General features: G+C 34.0%; 2 protein-coding genes and 1 pseudogene across 2 annotated transcripts; 1 reads left to right on the top strand and 2 right to left on the bottom strand.

Annotated features, from left to right (window-relative positions):
- Nucleotides 1-2,780: 2,780 nt before the first annotated feature.
- On the bottom strand, nucleotides 2,781-4,520 carry LOC126728926 (uncharacterized). Its single transcript, XM_050434674.1, has 2 exons — nucleotides 3,367-4,520; nucleotides 2,781-3,011 (listed from the first exon to the last, which is right to left on the bottom strand). The coding sequence occupies exons 1-2, from the start codon at nucleotides 4,258-4,260 to the stop codon at nucleotides 2,781-2,783; spliced, it is 1,125 nt and encodes a 374-aa protein (XP_050290631.1). The 5' UTR covers nucleotides 4,261-4,520.
- An 808-nt stretch (nucleotides 4,521-5,328) lies between these two features.
- Nucleotides 5,329-7,213, top strand: LOC126728925 (AT-rich interactive domain-containing protein 4-like; annotated as a pseudogene).
- Nucleotides 7,214-10,160: 2,947 nt separating this feature from the next.
- Nucleotides 10,161-16,215, bottom strand: LOC126728924 (coniferyl alcohol acyltransferase-like). The gene is made up of 3 exons (XM_050434673.1): nucleotides 16,112-16,215; nucleotides 12,819-13,290; nucleotides 10,161-11,172 (listed from the first exon to the last, which is right to left on the bottom strand). The coding sequence occupies exons 1-3, from the start codon at nucleotides 16,213-16,215 to the stop codon at nucleotides 10,252-10,254; spliced, it is 1,497 nt and encodes a 498-aa protein (XP_050290630.1). The 3' UTR covers nucleotides 10,161-10,251.
- Nucleotides 16,216-22,409: the final 6,194 nt, after the last annotated feature.

Raw genomic sequence — 22,409 nt, 5'->3', positions numbered from 1 at the left:
TCTATAGTTACAGCAAGTATATTTTTATTTAGCTTTGGAATGTTTCAATTGTGTGGTCTCCATCAATCATAGACAAAACCCTACCATCTTTTTTTTTTTTTTTCCTGTCTCTTTCTCTTTGGAAGGGAGTGTAGGGGCATTTAACCAAGGGACTCTAGCCAGCTTGAACATTATTTTCCTTTTGGTCACCGTGATTTACTAGAATGGGAAATTTCATTATCCCCTGCCGGATGTGAATTTTATGATTATGTATTTCCATCTCTTTCCAAGTTTTTGATGATCACACACAGCATTACTGTGAAAATAGATAAAAGAAAAAGGCTCTTTGTTAGCACCTAATAACATTTCAAAGAACACCAAGTTAGCATTGCAGGAGGAATTATATTAGGGACATTCAATTTTTCACTATCTTATTTACATTAGTTAATACGATAAGTTATAATTAGAACAAAATCAATTTTACATGAGTCCATTATTGTTACCACTTTTCTTAACAACAATCAGGACATGTTAATTACGTCTGTAGTTGTGAAATTTTAAAATCAATTTTGTCTTTAGATTTATTGCTTTAGAGGAAGCTGACCCAAAATCACCTCAATAGATCCCAATCAAATATCACCATGAATAAATCATTAGCGGGTGAGATAGAAAATTGAGCATCCTGGGTCTTGGGACAAGATGGTACTGGATGGCTATTTGATATATAATAGCATTTTGGTGCTAAGATTTGGGAGTGAATTTTTTGGGCTTTTTTCACTTTTCACTTGAGAGTATTGGCAGAGTATGTGCTTCCCATGATTTTGTTGTCGTACCATATGCTTTAGCTAATTTAATTGGACAAGAAAGCGTATATTCTTTTATAGGAAGGCGAACGTCAAAACACATGTAGTTGTTGATGAACCAAATGATAATATTTGTAAAGTTGTTGGGAATCAGCTTTAGCAAGTGGATTTACTTGTGATGGGTTAATAGTCTATTGTTGGAGACTAATGCATAAGGTTGTTATTTGTATTGGCAATCTATTTACACTTTAGAAAGTATTAGAATTGGAAGTTACTAGGTGTTTCTTCTATAATTTCAATCAAATTGGTGGCACCTAATAGGTTCTATTTTATAATTGAATTTAGTTCACAGTGTTTATCAAAGTGCTATTATTTATGAATTAGCTATATTTATCTTGATCTTGCTGTTTATGCCCTTTTAAGATATGTTTATCTCACTGAGAAATAGTAGGTGCTTTGAAGATAAGGAGAGATCAAGATCAGATTTGAAGCTATTTTTCTTTAGAACTTTAATGGATTGGTTGGCTACATTACAGAACCAATCATTTTTATCTTTTCTTGATTTCCTACATTCTTGTAATTTTTGTTCTTGATTGTTTGCCCCCTTGTACTCTCCCTGTGTACTAGGGTGCTCCCCTTTTTTATATCAATAAACTTATTACTAATAAAAAAAAAAGATATGTTTATCTCACTTAGAGTTAGCTTCTTCATAATGGGTTCATCTTTTCTTTTCTTTTTTTGGACAGAAAGATAAGAAAATGTGGATTATTACTTTCTTTCTATCTGATATGTTTTAATTCCTTACATGGTCATGTTATATATATATATATATATATATATATATATATATATATATATGTTTTTTTTTTTTTTTTCATCCTGATAGAATTTGTTGGTGACTCATTAATCAAGCTTATATGTCATTTGTTTCTTCTCCTTCTTTATTTCTTTCTTTTTTTCATTAAAAAAATGTTGTCTTATTCTTTCATCTAGGGGGACTTCTCAAATATCTAAGCAGAAATAAATCAAGGTCTCTAAAACCCTAAGAACATCAATGAACAAGATGCATGGTTGAAAGAAAATCAGGGCAATTACAAATCTAAATTTTTTTACATCCAAAATTTAAAAGACTTTATAGAGTAGGTTAACAACACCTTCCACTTATACGACATACATACATACATACATACATACATACATATATATATATATATATATATTTTCAATTTTCTTTTAGATGATGAGGTTTAAACTTTGGACGACTCTTTCATTCGGTTATAGATTAATGGCTCTTCATAGGAAGAACACTTTGATTGTTTGTACATGTGAACTTTTTAGTAATTATCCCAAGCAACAAAATTCATTATAATGTATTTGTATCAAATAATGTCTTGCATGTTCCGATTAGGATGTTGAAATTATTAATGTGCTCTGTATAATATACCTTCTTCTGACAAAAATGTGGACTTTACATGTGAATCCCACATATAGCATCCATCTTTATGTGTAGAAAGGTTAGTAAATCATATATATAGAATAAATTTTTTTTTTTTTTTTTGAGGAACTATAGAATAATTTCTTGATTGGGTGTTAGATTAAATTAGAGTTGGTTGAAAAATTAAAATCCGATTTGGACTTGGTACTCAACTAACACCCCTTAATTAATAATTTTTGTCTAATTTTTTAGCAGGTAGTTGTGATAGCAGGGAAAAAATAAATAAAAGTGCAAAAAAAAAAAAACCTATAAAACGCGGCTATAGGTTGTTCAAATGTAGCTGAAAACGAATCTATAGCCACGTAATAAGTATAATTATTAGCTGTAACATAAATTGAGGAAGTCTTGATAAACAATTAGAATTTCTCAAATAGTTAAAAGGAACTCTTGCCAAATTTGTGCATATCCTAGATTTTTTTTTTTTTTTTTTTTTTTCAGGCCTTCTACCTAAGATTGACTCTTACAAACATTATAGTAGTAATAATAACAAAAAGAAATGAACACTAGAAGTAACATGACAATTTTGTTGCTACCTGAGCACCCCATCCTAAACCAACAGAGAATATAGCCGATGGGGCAGACCATGATCCATCTGACCTTCGAGAAATGACCAAGCCTGTGCCAAGTTTGTAAGCAAGAAGAACACCAGCTTTAGCTACAGTTAAAATTGCCAGAACTTTTGCTCCTTTCAAAATTGCTAAGGGTATTGACTTGTCAGGATTCAACCTGGCAACCTGTCAATTCCAATCAAAACTATAAAGTCAGGAAAAAAAAAAAAAAAAAAAAAAAAAAAAAAAAAAAAAAAGAAGGAAAACCACTTTACAAAGGACTGCATATTTAGAATGTTGATGCAAAGTACGAATTTCTAAAATACCATTATAGTCCAGTTGACAAGTAGGTGAAAAGAAGCAAAGAGTAAACATAGAAACAAAGCTCCAAAATAGAAGCTATGACCTAGCAAGCACTACCCACTAGAATTTTACAATCCTATCTCTTTGACATTACAAAAGCAGGAAAGAGATGTTAGTTTTACAAAGATAAAACAAGTTGACATGTAAAATTAAGCTGAGATGCAAATGAAAATCAAACCTGGCAATAGCTTCTCAAAGTATTGGAGGCCTTGTATATCTCATGTTCCATAGACAAACCAAGTGGAAGATTCAACCATCCTCTTGTGCAAGTCCAATCTATCACATCATGCTTTGCTACTTGCACGGCATTGCTGATGCTGTTAATAAGAACACCCTGTAATGGATCAAGCCTATCATAGCAGGCATCACAGACCCTCTGGGGATCCCTCTCCCTGAACTTAACAGGTAACAAACACCTCCCCTTGGTACATACTCTGCAGAAAACTCCTCCACAAAACCGACAATGATGTCTGCCACGAGTAAGTGCAGTGAAAGGAGCAGTGCACTGCATGCAAACTGTAGTAGAACTATCCGGCAGCCAGTCAGGAGGCTCAGCCTCCAATACATCCTTGTAAACACTATAATTAACCCCACTTGATCCACTGGGCTCAAGGAGTGGTGGGGCGCTAGGTATGTAAACGGAGGAGTTCAAGAAGGTATCACCATCCTTTGCAGACCCAAGAAATGAAACATTTGAAGTAGGGAGTAGCGACTGCTGATTTGAAATGAAACTCGGAAGTTTGCTCCGGCCAGTCACAATGGCAAATATACCATTGAGCACATTCTTCAAGTTAACCTCAGGATGATGCATGCTATTATTATTATTATTATTATAAGGTTGCACCAAATTACGAGTGTCATCGCTTGAATCATATCCTTCTTCTCCATCAACAGCAAAATCATCCTTGTAAAACGCGTGATCCGGTGGAGAGGACTTTGAGTTTGAGTCCCATGGAGAGTCAGTGTAGTCATCAACATAGTGGAATTGGGCATTATTATTATTATTATTATCCTTTTCAACAACCTTAGAAAGTGAAGAATAAGAAACCCTGGTTGAATCAAAGTTTGCCATGGCCCATACACACGCTTTTCTTTCTTTTTCTACAATAAAAAGAAAAGCCAACCCCACCAGACAGAGATCAGCAAAGGCCTAAGCAAAGCACTGAAATTTGAACATAATTGCCCCTCTCAGCTCAGCAACAAAAATTATACAACAATTAACAATAAAACAAAGCAAACCCATTAAATTCATAAACCCAATTATCCACTTCAGATGGGGTCCTAGCCTAGGATTGGAATTATAAATTAAAATAAATTTCCACAACATTTGTGCCCATCTCATCTACAAATACAAGACAGATTCAATAATAAACAAACCCCCCCATTTTTAGATAGAATCAAGCAAGCAAGCAAGCCTGTCAATACAATTCATAATAAAGCTTAGTAGTGTATTCAATTCAAATGAGCTTGGCAATCATGTTAAGGTCCTAGAACAAGAAGAACATAGAAAGAATTAGGGTTTTGAAAACGGTAGAGACATCACATCATGTTCTATAGACTGACTGGGGTTACCTTAATTTCAAGGAAATTAAAAAAAAAAAACGATACCTTATTATTAGACTTGGAATTCGAATTCGAATGCAATGAATATCCGTTTTCTAATTCTCACTGCAAAAGCAAAACACAAATAGAAATATACATATATATAAATATATATATATATATATATATATATATATAATCAAGAAGGATCAAATAAAATAAATTCAGATCTAAGATCCGAATAAGAATGAGAAATTAGAAAATACGAACGAAGGAAGAGGAGACAGCAAAGCAAAATCGGAATCAAACAGATAGTTTGTTTATTTCATGTTCATTGGCTTTGCTTCTTTTTGTTGATTCCAGGACTGAATTACTGTTGTTGCACAAGTAATATTTTTCTTTTTTCTTTTCAGTTCTTTTGCTAATACTATTGTTGGGTATTGTTAGTGCTACTTTTTGATATATATATATATATATATATATATATATTTGGATTGAATTTTGTGAATTCTTTTTTGAGTTCTTGTGAATTTATGTTTGGACATAGACAAAGAGTGTGTGTTATCCCTATTGTGACTTGTAAAACTAATTAGCAAACATGTCTGAGTTCTTGGGACTGCCATCATAGTATCAGCAATTAAATATATATATATATATAAAACAAGCATGCTATATGACCAAATTGTGCTTGTAATTGCAAAAACAAAGCCATATGATTCTTAGCTGATGATTTAATCAATAGTTTCACTGTCAATTTCTTATGTAGTTCCAATCAGCTTCGGTTTTATATTTTTGCACAATGTTTTTGAGAGCCAAAACCTACTAGTTTTAATAGATTTTGGCAGTAAGATCCTGTAGATGAATTAGTTGTTTATGCAAATGAATGTTCTTCCTTGGATCAAAATGTTGGATCTCTCGATATACTTGATGCAATTTATGTGCAAGGAGTTGTAATACTTATATGTCAACTTTCTTATCCTGGCAGGCAGGAGGAATTTTTGAGGGATGTGATGCAGTTTCTGACCCTCCGTGGACATACTCGTCTCATTCCTCAAGGTGGGTTAGCTGAGTTCCCTGATGCTGTTCTCAATGCTAAGCGCGCCTTGACCTTTTCAACTTGTATAGAGAAGTAAGTTCTTTACCTTATTAAAGGTTATTGAAAATATGCCAAGAATTAGCTTTAAAAAAGTTGGTCCCTCAGGTGGTTTCATGAGGAGGCTTTCATGTCGAGAATGGCATCAATTGGAAAGGACAAGTTTTCTCAAAAGTGCTTTATCACACATTGACCAATAGAATGACTGTATGGTTTTTCAACTTTCATTCTTGAGATGCTTTATGTTGCATGATATGCAATTGAAGGTTAGACCTTACTTACAAAATTAATATTATGTCACATTCCGTAGTAAATGCCTTTTGTGATTGCAAGCTTATCTAATTAGGAAAATTTGAAGTATCTGGGAGATGGTGTTTGCTAATGATGATTTTTTACTATTTGTTTTCAAAATATTCTTGACACAAATTTATTTTCAATATTTTCTATTGAGCTTTATGACTTAACTTGAGGGGGCTAGATAGGCTGAAAGTAACTCTAGCTTTTTTTTTTTTTTTTTTAAATTACGATTTTCTCTTGGGATTGGTTTCATATGATGTTATTCTTTCATACTTCAAATTTCATTAACCTGTTGTAACTTACAAGGATTTTGGAAAACTTTTAGAGGACTCAAGTTGTATTTCTGATAATTAGGGTGTGGGGAATACAATAAAAAGGCATTACAAAACTTATCTTCTAGAATATGAACTGGCTCATGATGATGTAGATTAAAATGCTGCTTGTTGTGTCACAGGTCTCTCTCTCTCTCTCTCCCTCTCTCTCTCCATGTTGCTGTTTACTATATGCATGCACACAAAACTAAATGCCTTACTAAATAATTTGAGTCTGCATGATATAACAGTAGTGCAGCTGGTGATTGGGTGAACAGCGGAATATGTGGCGAGTGGGCTCACTTTGGCAGTGATAGGCGGCAGGGGCTTGGTGCTTTTAAGGTATGGTTGCCTTATTTGAGTTCTTATACAAAATGTAGGTGAATGCTATGGCAATTTACATGAACCTTTAGTAAGATTTCTTTTAATTCAGTGGTGTCATGAATTGCAAATTTACCTTAGCTTTTGGTTTCCTTCCATTTGGCTTTCACTATTTGATCCATCTGCAAAAAGATACAGACAGCATAAGTAGATTCGAAAATGTATATTTGATGTCTTAACGTCTTTATGATGATTGGCAGGACTATGCTAAAACGGATGGGCTGGAGTACATTTGTCCGCACTGCAGCATCGCAAATTTCAAGAAAAAATCTCATAAAATAACTAATGGATATTAATAGATGTCAAGAAGACATCTCAGGAAACTGCTAGTGAATATTGATGAGCCTTAGCCCACAACCTGCATGCCCTCCCCGTGCTCTTTTTGCTCTAGAAAATCCCCCCAACCCTCTCCCAAATATAATCTGAGGGAAGGTGGGTGTAGTCGTGTAGGAATGTAATTATCATTTTATATTCCCATTGTTTTTAATTATAGATAGATTATGCTCAACACAAGCCCCTTAAATTTTCCCATTGTTCCTCTGTACCCTGCAGAAGGAGGGGTCTCAAAATAGAATTGTAGATGTCAATTTATGCAAATTAATTCAATAACATAGTTCTGTAGCTGTATGATATTGAAATAGTCAAATAATTTCCCTTGTGTTAAGGTGTATTCCCCATTGTTACAAATCATTTTTCCCCATTGGATTAAGTACGCTGTCTATATAATACAGCCCGCTGTTTAGTCTTAGCAACGACAGTTCTATCACATTTTAGATTTCATTTTCATGTAACTTAGAACTTTGCTAAATTCGTGTAACTTGATCGTGATAACAATTTGATATGTATCTGATATGACATCAAGAGACTTTATCGAGTTATCATAACTTTCACATGCATTCTCCTTATTTATTTCTCCACTAGTGTGGAAAATGCTGAAGGCTATATTGGTGTATAAATTAATCAAGTTGTTATTGCTTGCTCAATCAGCTGCTAGAGGATTTCAAGTCCAAACCTGTCTATTGGAAGCCATATCCTTGAAGTCACATACAAAGTTTATAGTTATCACTTTGATCCAATTGCCATGCAGAGTTCAATTGTAGAGGTGATGGTTGAAGTTGCTCTCGGTTTGGTTCATATTAAGGCATACTTCCATAACATATTCTAATACAACTTATAGAGCACATGCTCTTGGGCATTTTGACATTAATCCACAGCAAAGTGAAATAGACCTTTTACTGTTTAAAATATAACAACATTATCCATATTACAAACTAATTATTACCATTGACACATTAGATTAATTAGAATGTTATTTAGATGCCATTAGAGCATTGGCATCATGTGTGCCAAAATATTTGGCATTTGGCACACTAAACACCAAAAACTATGCCTCAGAGGTGTTAGGGAGCTACCCATTTGATAAGCATTGCTAATAGCCATTTGATAAGGATTGTATGATTAGCATTGTTAATTGAGTAGTGGTTGTGCTGAGTTGTATTCAATTAGTTAGTTGAATTCTGTTAGTCATGAGTTAGTAGTTGCTGTGCTCAGTTAGTTAGTTGCATTGGTTGGGTAGTTTAGGCTAGAAAATGGGATTGAATTGTATAAGAGGAGATTTCAGATGTTGAATGGGGATTATCCAGAAAATTAACCACTTGCTCTTCCTGTTTCTCTCTAAGTCTCTCTTTTCCTTTCTTTAAGTCTTTCCTTTGCTAAGGAGGTGGTTACTCTCGAAATAACCAATCTTTCCTTCCCAAATCTATTTGTGGGTTTGTTAAATTTTGGTTGTTTTATGTGTGATTTTGGTTGGTTATTGAGATGATTTTGTTGCAAATTTGGTGGATTTGGGTTGTGGTAATGGGGGCCAGTGGGCAGTGGAGGTGGCTGTGGGTTGTGGGTTTGCTAGTTGTTCTTCAAAAACTTCATATGAGAGAAGGAGAGATAGGTAAAGTGAGTTGTGTAAGAAATAATAAAAAATTAATAAAGAAATAATATTTAAATGAAAAGCGAAAGAAATAATAAATTAAAAGTGAGATGTATTGATTTTAATGGGTTTTTCTTTGTTGGGATTTGTTGCTCGCAAAAAGTTGAGACACACACAGATTTGTTTCCTGTAATTGGGTTTATTTCATTTTTAATTGAAATTGGGTCTTGATTTTGAGCTTTTATACTGTAAAAATTTGTGAGTGGGTTCCTTAATTAACTGGGTTGATTTATCTTTTGTTTTGATGAATTCCAAACAAATATTTGTTCATTATGTTGTAAGAGTAGAGAAATTAAATGGCAAAACAGAAAGCTCAATTTTTTTGTTTCTCTAATAATGTTTTTTTTTTTGGACAACATGGATGAGATGAGTTGTTTTTGCAGAGGTTGCATAGATCATCATTATCTGAGCTTTGGGGGGTTTTTTTTTTACTTTTCTATTGTATTTTGCCTATATTTAAAAGCTTTGTAAATTATCAAGTGATGTAAGGTTACAAGTAGAAAGCTATTTTTATTTAGAGGTTAGTAAAACTAAATATGTTTGAACAGTGCAGTATTTTGGATGAAATATACTTGTTCACCTTGTTTTACTAATGTATAGGGTTTCGTTCCACGTTTGGGAGACTGCTGATTCAATTATTGTACTTTCAATTATCTAGACAGGGTTGTTATCTCTATTTAAACGTGAAATATGGTGAGGGGTAGTCTTTGATGTTGCACTTAGACCCTTTACTCTTAATTCACAATGGCCGACTACAAGATAATACAAGATAGAAGTATATCCCTTTCCTCCATCTCCACGCCAAGAGGAGGACCACCAAAACAATATTTGTGGGCACGAAAAAACATTGCTCTACTGATATGTAAAGAAAACCTTGAGTGGACGATATTTCATAGCTCTTTCCTCGGTGTAATACATTTCTATTCTACAAAAGCCTACCTTGACTAAATGATTAATTAAGAAAAATCTCACACACAGTCCCACACAGGGGCCTCTATATATCCACTCCCCTATCAAACCCCATCAACCATATTTCAAAACTATTCTCTTATAGACTATAGTCTCTTACTGCTGTCTCTCTTTCTCTCTGTAAACATGGGTTCAGAAGGAGGAGGAGGAGAGTTGAATGTGAAAGTGAGCAAGAGGGAGGTTGTGGCAGCAGTGCTGCCACTGCAAGAGCATTGGCTACCACTATCGAAGCTTTTGCTGAGGCAGAGCTTAAAGACCTCGACTTGTATAACCCTGATGACACATTGAAGGCAAACTTGTGCCCAAGAAGAAGCATGGTGTGCTCGCTGTCCAGGTTCGTCACGTGTTTCTTATTCCCAATGTATTCACGTACACCCCACACGCACACGCACATAGCGGTAATATTTTTGGCTCCTGCTAGAGCGAAAATTATCTTAGCGTATAAAACGTCCCTATCACGTTATAACGTCAATCTTTCTCCAACCCCTAATACATCTCAAATGAACCTTCTTCTTGACCTTTCAAGAGGTGCACGTACACAACCCAGTCACCGTTGCAACTTGGACTTGGCATTGGCATCACATACCCTAAATCACCTCCCCATGGAAAATGGTATGACCCAAATATTGGCTTACCCCATCCAAAATCCACCTTTGACTCCGGGAACCTTTGCCCTGATGATACCACAAAAGCTGGTCCATCTTCACTCCCACTACAATATATCTTAGCCAACCCTGGCACTGGACGATGAGACTCCACCCAATCTATGAGCCCCAAGAAATGTTCCTTGGTCACTGCACCATCCAAGAAATCATGAACTTCTTTGGCCACATAACTCAATGGATTTTCATCAATCTCATTTACTTCCTTGCCTCCATAAGGTATGGATAGCACATTTCCAAAGTAAGACCCCATGAGTGAAGCTTTGTCTATATCTCCATCACTTAACGTTGTCCTACCATCCACAACAACGCCCATTTTGGTTACCTTTTTGTCCACATTGTTAAGAATAGCATGTTTAGCAACCATCTTCCACAAGAAGGCACTAAAGGACTCTAGTTTAGTCCTCCTGCAACCATTGGTTGTGGTAGCTAGTGATTGGAGCAGGTTGAGTTGGTCAGCCTTAATGTAGTATATGCGGCTAATAAGATAATCATCACCACGTTGTGGGTCTTTGGGTGGAGGCAATGAGGTCACTGGAATATACATGTCGTTCAAGGATGGATGAATTGAACCAGGGCGTCTAGGATTGAGCAAAGAACGACGAAAACATGGCACCGTAGAGATGGGTTTAGACTGAGCCATCTCAGCCCATGACACAAGAAATAGGTTGGCCGAGTAGGCGTCTGCAATTCTATGGTCAAACGTGCACGCCACAACCAACCCACCACACTTGAGCTCGGTTACCTGCATATTCCAAATACAAAACCAAAAATGTCAGTATTAGTATTTTTTTTTTTTTTTACTACGTGCCTTGTCAAACATTTAATATTTGACTAATTCGTCCTCACCAAATTCATTTACTTGTTGCGTTTATTTGGATTGGTTGCTGTTTTAATTTTAACAAGTTATTGGGTTAGTAGGTTATGACTTTTGGTATATAATAATTAATATCAAAAGGAGCCCTTCTTTTTTAATTAATTTTATTCTTTTTTTTTCTCTCCGAAATATGATTAATTTATGAAGTTTGTTAGTCCTACATATATAATAGATTCCATTTTTTTATTACAAAAAAGAAATCCATTTTTTACAGCTTGTTTTTCTAAATAGTTAATAATAATTAACTATAGCAATATCACGTGTGTAAAAATAATGCCTTACTTTTGACAAATTCAATTAAAGTGAGTAAAAACAAAAAAAAAAATATTAATAATAATTTGAAATTTAATTCCTTTTACCAAAAAAAAAAATATATTAAATTCCATCTTTAACATAGACTTTATAGTCACGTGGAACCTACAAATTATTAAGGAACACATATCCCACAGATAAGATATTTTCTTATCAATAACAGTTAACCTTTCATTTTCCATACAAGCCATGACCATTAGAAAATAAAACAATTTATGAGTTATTGTTCAATATCACGAACCATATAATTTAATTTCACCCTCAAAAAAAATATATAAATTAATTTAAATTAAAAAAACTGAAAAAATAGAACACATAAGAAATAGTAGCTAGGATTTGTTCAAAGCAATTATTGATCATAATATAATATAATTGAAGCGGCAAATTAATAACCGTAAAATCCAAATGAAAGATATCATTCAAAGTTTCAAAACCAGCAGTTTGGCATTCGGGAAGAAGCCAAAAAGTAAAACGCATTTTTTTCATATTAGTTTCTTGTGTGGGGATGGTACCTCAAACTTTGATCAGTCGCCTAATTTTGGATATGTGTGAGTTTGGATAGCAAATGTGGCTGGCGTCTGTGTCCAAACCTGGGTCCCGTGTGTTGTTTATAGAACTCACAAATTTTTTAATAAAGCAAATGTAACATCCAAACTGGGTTCCACAAGATGCCTAAACAAAGACAAGGAATATTTCTGATTTAAAAACAAATTAAGTAATACTACTTCATTAAAAGTGGTTTTAATTAAGATAAAATCTATTTTTGGTTTTGATCTATTTATTTATAAATAGATAATTAATCATAAATAAAATAAATAAAAAAGGCATAATGTTTCTTTCCAAGTAGTTTCAAAAACTATTCTCGTTTCTTATTATTTCAGATTTTTAGTTCATCGCAAAATACTCTACTGGCTATTAAAATTGAATTGTTTGCATGTAAAATTATGTGGCTAGCATCTTCCAAAAACACATTTTAGGGAGAAAAAAAATTATATCCAAAAAAAGTTTCCAGGATTTTCTCCCTTTAAAGGGAAAAAAAAAAATGGTTCATTTGAGATGCATTAGGGGTTGGAGAAAATTTGACGTTATAACGTGATAGGGACGTTTTATACGCTAAGATAATTTTCGCTCTAGCAGGAGCCAAAAATATTACCGCTGTGTGCGTGTGGGGAGTACGTGAATACATTGGGAATAAGAAACACGTGACGAACAGCGAGCACACCATGCTTCTTCTTGGGCACAAGTTTGCCTTCAATGGTGTCATCAGGTTTATAAAAGTCGAGGTCTTTAAGCTCTGCCTCAGCAAAAGCTTCGACAAAGTCCACACCACGGTTATTGCAAAGAATCTCAGGTTCACCAACAGGGTTTGACACCACCTCACCAGCAAAAGCATAGTATGTCACGAGAGCTTGGGCCAAGGCCTTCTTAAGAACCCCAACCATGGAGCCAAAATTATTAGAGAGGTCCTTTCCCAGTAAGCTGGTGTTCTTCTTGTAACAGAAAAACACACCCACATCAACTGGGGGTAGAAGCAAGTCTAGGTTGGATAGTGGTAGCCAATGCTCTTGCAGTGGCAGCACTGCTGCCACAACCTCCCTCTTGCTCACTTTCACATTCAACTCTCCTCCTTCTGAACCCAGGTTTACAGAGAGAAAGAGAGACAACAGTAAGAGACTATAAGAGAATAGTTTTGAAATATGGTTGATGGGGTTTAATAGGGGAGTGGGTCTATTTAAATAAAACTTATTTTGCTGAAACTGAAAACTGAAAATACTGTAGCAAAATAATTTTTAAATGTATGAATAGTGCCGTGAGACTCATTTTTGATGAAAAAGTTACTGAAAAGTGAAATGTATGGGTTCGTAAATAGTGCATGGATATACTATTTACTGTAAAAAAAGTCGACAAATGCGGGCTTAAAAAAAAAAAAAAAAAAAAAAACGTAGAAAATGTAAACACAGTTTCAGCCGAATCCAAACCGCACCATTGAGGCCCCTGTGTGGGACTGTGTGTGAGATTTTTCTTAATTAATCATTTAGTCAAGGTAGGCTTTTGTAGAATAGAAATGTATTACACCTAGGAAAGAGCTATGCAGCAATGAAGCCAACTATCCAAAATTAATTTGTACATGCATCTTTGTTTTTTGGGGTAAACTTTTTTACATCTTTTCTTCTTATAAACATTTTTTCTTTTGGTAAAAGCGGGAATCTTTTAGCTAGTAAAGCTAGAAAATAGAAATATGGAATACAAGAGAGTTCGTATAAATAAATAAAAAAGTTATACACGACAGTAGCTTATTGTTCAAAACAAAGGCTTTGGCTTCTCCAACATGGGAGTGACACTTATAACTTATTTACGGCCCTTGCGATACCAACAAAGTAACTGCCCTGTTTAAAAATCAATAATATAAACAAAGAAATCAAAGGATGTATAATTTAATTTGGACCCTTTCTGTGTATTTGTATAATTTTATATACCTAGCTTAACAAGGACTCACTCTCATCATCCAAAAAAAAAAAAAAAAAAGACTAACTCCACTTACAACCACCTGATCGCCAAATTTAATCTGAACTTTGGAGGATCTCACTATCAGCTACACAGGTTTAGCTTATTTTCAGTTTTTCTTAATTGGATGTCTCCTTTTGTTTTAAATACACAATAGCAAGTGATAGTGGACTTTAATCTCTATCTTTTATTTAGTTGGTGAGCGATTTGACAGTTTCTTATTAAAATAAATGGAGATTCCAGTTAAAAGAATACTGAATATCACTATCAGCTACACGGGTTTAGCTTATTTTCAATTCTTTTTTAACTGGATGTCTCATTTTGTTTTAAATACACAATAGCAAGTGATAGTGGACTTTAATCTCCACCTTTTATTTAGTTAGTGGGCGATGTGATAATTTCTTATTAAAATAAAATGAGATTTTAGTTAAAAAAGTACTAAAAGTAAGTCAAACCCTAACTACACTTAGACTTATAATAAACTTTTGAGTCGCAATTTTTAACTTTTGTTATAACTTTGATATGATAAATTGTGAGTAATTGTTTATTACTTTCATATTGTTTGTCAAAAAAAAATTTTTTTTCACAACAAAGAAATTGCATGACAATAGTTACACCATCTCTTTTATTATTGTTATTTTGTTGTCCAAAGAAACAATAAAAACTCCAGGGAAAATGCTAGGGACACAAAAAAAAAAAAAAAAAAAAATTACTTGCTAACATGCCAAGTTTTGATTAGACTAAATCACTTTTATATGAGTCAACCACTCACAATTTTTTTTTTATAACACAATAAGTAGTCTAGATATGCAATAAATTTTAAAAAAAAAAAATTCCCTAATGTCTTCATGATAGGCGGTGATTGTTATTCAATTAAGTAATGTTGGTGAATACTAAAAAAAAAGCCACATCATCAATTATGTAAATCAACTTCAAAAGATTGATACTACAGGGATTTTACATCAAAGAAATGACTCTGTAGGAATATTACAAATTTCATTACGTAAATTTTACAAACCAATATGTCAACTTTTAAACATTATACAAAAATCACCAATCGCATTTATTTTCATGTTAAGTTGTAAATCATTTATAATAAAATTTATAGTCATTTAAATATATTTTTCTAAAGAAAAAAAAAAGTTTGAAGAGTAGTCTACATGTAACCAAATCATGTTTTGGAAAGTTATATATATGGCTCATCCTCACAGTTAGAGGTGAGGTTAGGTTTGGGGTATTTTCCAACCCGACCCAACTTTCTTAAATCAGAAAATCTCCAACCTAACTTGAAGGCATTGGTGGAGTTGTCGAATCAAGGAAGGGAAATATTGTTAGAGCATTCGTAGCGGCTGTTGCAAAAATTATGTCATTTTACCACACCAAAGGCCTACTTTATTATTTTACCACATTATTTTACAACATCACATTTATCAGATGTTTTATCATTCAATTCTATACATTAAAATAATATTTACTACACATTAAAATAATATTTACAACTCATCAACACAATCAACAGCCATCACACTGCTGCCAACAACCAACAGCCTCCACCACACAACCACCACATCTTCCACAACCAAAAACACAACTCAAAGCAAACCCAAACAAATCCAACCAAATTCCACAACAAACAACCATAACCCCAACCCAAACAACCCATCAAATCCCAGCCAAATCCTTCACGACCCAAACAAATCCTAGCCAAAACCCAACCCAAACAAATCCAGCCAAACCCCAGCCAAATCCTCCGCACCCATCAACTGCCTCAACCAATCACCTACCCAAAACCCCAACCCAACCAACCCATCAACAAACAAACTCAAGTAACCACTGGACCAAAACCCACAACGCTGCCGCAACCAACCTCGACCCACAATGCTGCCGACCCAAAACCTTGACCCACAACCCATAGCCCACCAACACCAAATCGGAAGCCCCACCACCTCAACCACAAACCCCGACAAACCCACCGCCTCCACACCCTCACCCACACCCACTTCCAAACCCAAAACCTTCATAATCCAAGTCAACCCAGACTCCAAACCCACCATCTTCATCGTCGTCATCGTCATTGTCGACCCACACCGGCATTACTCCCACACCGACATCGCCGACCCATAGCCTAGCCCATCTGAACCCACCCACCTCCATCAGAACCGAACCCATCAAACCACAAAAAAAAAAAAAAAAAAAAAAAAAAAAAAAGATAGAAAAACCATTGCTAGAGAGAGGTCGGCGTCACCGTGGAAGTGATCATCGGCGTCAGCGTTGGCGTAGGCGTGGAAGAGCAGTGAGAGTTGGGGTTTGAGAGGATAGGATTGAGGTGAGAAAGAGAGGAGAGGATTGGGGTTTACCAGGTGAGATTAAAGGAGATATGAGAGAGAAAGAGGAATAAAAAAAAGAATAAATCATATGCCACACGCGTTCCGTACCATGGCAAATTTGTGACTCTACTGTAGCATGTTGCAAAAAATATGAGATATGGCACATCTGATAAATGGGGTCAAATTGTGTTTGGTGTGCCAAATATTTAGCATTTGGCACATATGGCACATCTGCTGTGAGTGCTCTTAAGCCCGATAAAATGTGTTTTTTTTTTTTTTAATTTGATTTTGAATTGATAGATACTGAAAATTGTATAACACAATGTGATAAAAATTTAATTATTATTTTGTGTTATAATAATAATAATAATAATAATAATAATAATAATAGAGTTTAGTTCAAGTTACACCTGATGTAACTTTAAATAATGTTACATCACTAAATATTTTACCAAAATAAATCAATTTTAAAATGTTATGTTATAATAAGGAAATTGGAATAGCCACCAAACAAAATTGATAATTTTGATATAGCTATAAAAAAAATCATATATATAAAATCATATTTATATATAGCTGCTAGATATGCCTGCTGTATGTCCAAGGTACGAGAAAGTATACCATGTTTCGGTAATACTAACTCAGCATCTGTTTTGGTATTTCCTACCCAATAAATGAGTGACACTTATTTCAAAAAACTACATCAGACTATTCCAATAAATTAATCACAATCTTCAATATTATTGGAGTAGTCTGATGTGGTTTTTTGAAATAGGTGTCACTCATTTATTAGATAGGAAATACCAAAACAGATGCTGAGTTGATATTATCGAAATATGGTATACTTTCTCCCAAGGTACATACAACTTATATGGTCCTTTGTGGCATTCGAGGGAGTTAGTGAAATGGGCCCATTATTATAATGTAATTTTTTATTTTCTTCTCTCTTTTTTTTGACTCAGAACGGGTATTTCTTGTCACATCCTCAATTTGCACTGCAAACGTCCTATGGTGGCTTTTTACTTAGAATAGATACGCTGAAACGATCAAATTCCGCTGCCTAGACTTTTATTAACCATGCTTCCGACAAAGTTGCAGAAATAGATCATAGAAATAGTACGTTTCGAATATAGCCAAAGAGACATTTATTTTGATGAACATAGCCAAATGCATCATCATCACTTCAATAATTTTATACAAATGCATCATCTCACTTCAATATATGTCTCTTTGGCTTTTTTATAGCCAAAGAGACATATGTTCAAGTGATGATGATGCATTTGTATAAAATTAAAATGTGCGATCGACTAAAGTCTATCATATGATATAGCTCATATAATACAAGTAATTATTTAGCAACGTGAAAAAAATTAAAAAAAGAAGAAGTCCGAATCACAATTAAAAATAGCAAGTAATTATTCCTATTTGGTTTTTATGTTGATGAATTAGTACTAATTAATGATCAGTTAGTACTATTTTTCTTTTCTTAAGAAAGAAGTAAAGCAAATATATATCCAAATGCTGTACGTTGTTTATCTTGAATGAGTAATTTACAATATTATATTGAAGGAGGAATCTATATTCTATAGACAATATTTTTCTCAATAAACTTCATAATTGTTTATTTTATTGTTGGTTTTTATATAGGTCCATCATTACTTTATTATCCACCATTAATATTTTGTCACATAGATAATTGTAAAATATTTTTTAATTTTATGCCATTTCTTTTTTAGAAACAATTTTTTATGCCATTTTAACCGCGGGATATGGTAGAAAAAAAAAATTTCTAATTTTCTATCATATGTATTTAGTTGGGAGAATAAAAAAAAGGATAAAAATATCTTTTTCATGGTTGAAAAAATGAGAATATAAAAAATATAAATTATATAAATTTACTCTTATATTTCTATTAAATAAAATAAATAAATAAGCAAATAAAAACTTCTAGATATGTGTGCAGGGAAGAGAGAATAGATGGGTACTTTACCACCAAAGACCCTCTCCTTCCCTATTTTCTCCTCACTTTTATTTCTCTCATTTTCATTTCCCACTTTTCACCCGACCAAACTAAAGTCACTATTTAGAGAGTTTTTTTACAAATACAACAAAGTCTTTGAGTAAAAAGTTTATAATAATGAACTATTGCGCAACGAACGTACTCCAGTGGGGAAGGAATGGTGTGAGGAGTAAAGCTACAGATATTTATCCGAATAGTCATAAGCATTAATTTTATAGCGTTGAACTGGCAGTTGCAGCCACAGCCCACCGGACAGGACTACTATCATCTTGGTGATACAGAGTTAAGAAAAAACAGAAAGCAAGAGACGTGCCAACACAGGACTGATACAAAGAAAAAACAAAAGGCAGAAAGGGACTTGCTGAATGATAAAAGCTGAATATATTATTGATAAACAAAACATCACAACACTTTATCTAGCATTAACCACAACTACTATAAAATAGGAAAGCACTATCCACAACTCCTACAAGCTAGAATAATAACGTGAGACACTTCACAGTCATGAAATCTGTCTGAGATCAAATAACCAAATATCCTATAGACTTGGTCAAACTACCAAATATCCAAAGATACTTTCAATTAAATATTATAAAATAAAACATTAAATCTTAACACTTGGAAGATTCTTTGGATGTCCCCTCATGCTGCTTTTACTTTTATAATAAGCTTATATATAGCCATAGCCACCAAGTAGTGCAACAAAATTACAAAAATGATGCAGACGAAATTGACAAATGCTACTAGTCATATCCATGACATAAATAATTAGAAAAGAAAAAGAAAAAGTTGGTATTCTACTATTCTTCGCTAGCTTTTCGAATTCATAAAAGTCACAAATGCAATAAAGAATGTCCGTTTCTTCTTGGCATTTTACATAAAAGAAAGAAATAAACGTGAACAATCTAACAGCAACATATATGTGTTGGTCAAATTAGGACAGCGCTTCCTTAATTTCCTTGCGCGCACCACATTTCGTGTCTGACTCTGACCCAATCTCTTTCTTTTCATCCATTTTTGAAACTTTAGTTCATGACTCGATCATTAAAAATGTTCTATTATTCATTAACCACCTCTACAGGTTGCCGGCAGAAAAAAATAAATAAATAAATGAGAACAATCATATATGAAATGGGATTTGACTGACCCTTTTAGAGCGTAACCGTAGACATGACTAGTGCTTTTCTTTAGTAGTTATAATTGTTAGACATATCTCAACAATTTACTTTTGTGATAAAGTAAAAGAAATAATACACAAATCTAAATATAAACAATAACACAAATAGATATGATAAACAAGAGCAATAAACAAATACTGAATATATTTAAGAAGAAATCTGCTAATAATTAAAAACTCACAAACCAAATGCGTGAAGAACGAACAATTCAAATCAAGTCTTGTGTTTGACACAATCTCCTTAAAGCAGATTTCGCCCCTCACACAATCACTGTGGTGCTTTGAGACTCGCAGACGACTACCTCCTAGGATAAAATGATCTACAGCATGAAAACGAAGCACACAAGGTCGTGCTCTGCAAACTACTCAATGTCTCTTTCTCTCTCTTTGACACAAAATGAATGAACAAAAAATATTCTCACTCTGAGAGTTTTTTTTATGCGTGAAAAGTGGTTTTCATGAATGAGGGACTATGAAACTTATACGTTACTGAACAGGAATTCTGTTTCAGTGATAACTGTTGTGCACAGACTAATTGACTCAATAATTAAAATAATAAAATATTATTATTAATTGGATAAGTGGGCCTAGTCCACACATGCCTAAAGCCCAACCCAATATCCAACCCAAAGCTCATATTTTCTGTTATTTCCAAGGTGGGACTCAAGGATTTTCACCACTAATAATAATATCTTCAAGTGAACATAGAAAACATCAATTTTTTATTCACTCCATGCTATTTTTCCAACAATAATTTAATTATTAATTATTAACATAAATTTTTATGAACTTAATTTAGTTATTAATTATTACCATAAATTAATGAAGGACAAATTGGTTGCCAATATATGAAAAAATAATAAATCAATCAAATAGCTTTTAAATAAATTCAAGAATATTAGACAATAAAATAAAATAAGTATGAATATGTAATCTAATAAGAATAAAGCAATCAAATAGCAAGGAAGTTCCCATAAAAAAAATAATAAAATAATAAAATAATAAAAAATAAAAGAAAAGGCAAGGAAGCTAGTAAACCAAGACCAGAGTGAGTCAATGTTGATATGGATGGGCAGGTGGGTCCTATCCACCCACACCAGTCACTCACCAGGCACCACCCCACCACCACCGGACAATAGATTCCAATTTGGCAAAACATGAAAGAAACCCAACGCACACGTTAAGGGAAAATCGGTAAATTGAGAGAGAGAAAGAGAGAGAGAGAGGGTTGGGCTCACTCAGACTCAGGGGGACCAAATTAAAGCATCAAATCCAACCCTACTGTACCTATCAAAGGCTGACCATACTGCATCCCAAAAACAATGTGCAGACAAAAGATCTTACCCTTTTTTTTTTTTTTGGTAGAAAAGGAATGTATTAAAAACAAAACAGAAAACAAAGATACAGGACAGAGCCTGTTTACAGCCAGACCACAGGCATCAGCCTCAAGAATATGCATAATGTCCACAGGCGGACTAGGAAACACAACATAATCACTATCAATGGAGATCTTACCCTTCATTTCGTGTTGGTTTTCTTTTATTCTTCCTACTTAGCATGAAATTTACATTTTCTCCAAGTGAAAAGATAGGATTGCCCTCCCAAAATCTATATTTTTCTATACAGAAACTATGGTAAGTTCGAAATTTTTATCCTATTAAGCAATGTAGCAAAGGAAACTAGAAGTGCTCATATCAGTAAGGTATTTATTGTCAACACTTAAATATATCTGCAATGTTTTTGAAATCAAATTATAAAAAAGATAATGACATCCAAACTTGTTAATGTTTTACATTAACAAGTTGCAAAGCGAAATAGGGACGTTGACAATCATATAGAGCTAAAAAATGCATTTTTTTGGGCTATCCTTTAGGGGTTAAAGGCTATAGAGTTTTGGATTTGTCTACCAAAACTGTGTTTACATCTAGAGATGTTGTTTTTCATGAAAATCATTTTCTTTATGTTCAAGGCAATACTAATTTCAATGATCCTTTTGTTACTTCTGATGTTGGTTCTCATTCTCCCACAGATAGCAATTTAGATTCTTTTGTCACTCCTGTTAGTATTTCAGAGGTCTATATTCCATCTCACACTTCAGATGTCATTGGGCTTCCACCTCATACTTCAAATATTCCAATTACATTGCCTCCATCTGTCAATGATACTAACAGTTCTACATCCATTCCCCATGACACTGTTTTGTCTAATTCAAATTCTTTAGAAATTACTTATGTTTCACCTACTGTTCTTATACCTGTTACTGCACTTCCACACACCAGAAAATCCACCAGGGTCCATAAAACACCTGCCTACCTGCAAGAGTATGCTTGCAATTCAGCTGCAATAGTTGTTGATCCGGGTTGCACTTCAGCTGCAAAAGTTCCTGATTCAGGTTGCCCATATGATATGGCTGATTTTCTCAGTTATTCACACATTAATCCTTCCTATCAGTCTTATCTCATGACTGTCAATGCCTGTCATCCAGAACCTGCTACTTTCCCCCAAGCAGTTCAAATTCCTGTTTGGAGAGAGGCAATGGATAAGGAAATTCAGGCTTTGGAGAAGACTGGGACTTGGATTCTTACTCCTTTACCTATTGGAAAGACCCCCATTGGCTGTAAATGGGTGTACAGGGTGAAGTTTAACTTAGATGGTAGTGTTGAGAGATACAAGGCCAGACTTGTGGCCAAAGGTTATACCCAAAGAGAAGGTTTAGATTTTCTGGAAACCTTTTCTCCAGTTGCAAAGACTGTATCTGTCAGAG

The sequence above is a fragment of the Quercus robur genome, chromosome 5, assembly GCF_932294415.1.
Source record: "Quercus robur chromosome 5, dhQueRobu3.1, whole genome shotgun sequence".
In the NCBI taxonomy this organism is placed as follows: Eukaryota; Viridiplantae; Streptophyta; class Magnoliopsida; order Fagales; family Fagaceae; genus Quercus; species Quercus robur.
This window is presented reverse-complemented; position numbering and strand designations above follow the sequence as displayed.

Bases quoted from the DNA above. Each gene is read 5' to 3' on its own strand.
- LOC126728924 (XM_050434673.1), bottom strand. From the start codon at position 16,215: ATGCCGGTGTGGGTCGACAATGACGATGACGACGATGAAGATGGTGGG. The intron at 13,291-16,111 runs GTGAGGGTGTGG...ATTCTCTTATAG, and splicing joins GGGTTTGGAAGTGGGTGTGG to TCTCTTACTGTTGTCTCTCT. The intron at 11,173-12,818 runs GTGTTTCTTATT...TGGAATATGCAG, and splicing joins GTGTGCTCGCTGTTCGTCAC to GTAACCGAGCTCAAGTGTGG.
- LOC126728926 (XM_050434674.1), bottom strand. From the start codon at position 4,260: ATGGCAAACTTTGATTCAACCAGGGTTTCTTATTCTTCACTTTCTAAG. The intron at 3,012-3,366 runs GTTTGATTTTCA...TGGAATTGACAG, and splicing joins CTTTGAGAAGCTATTGCCAG to GTTGCCAGGTTGAATCCTGA.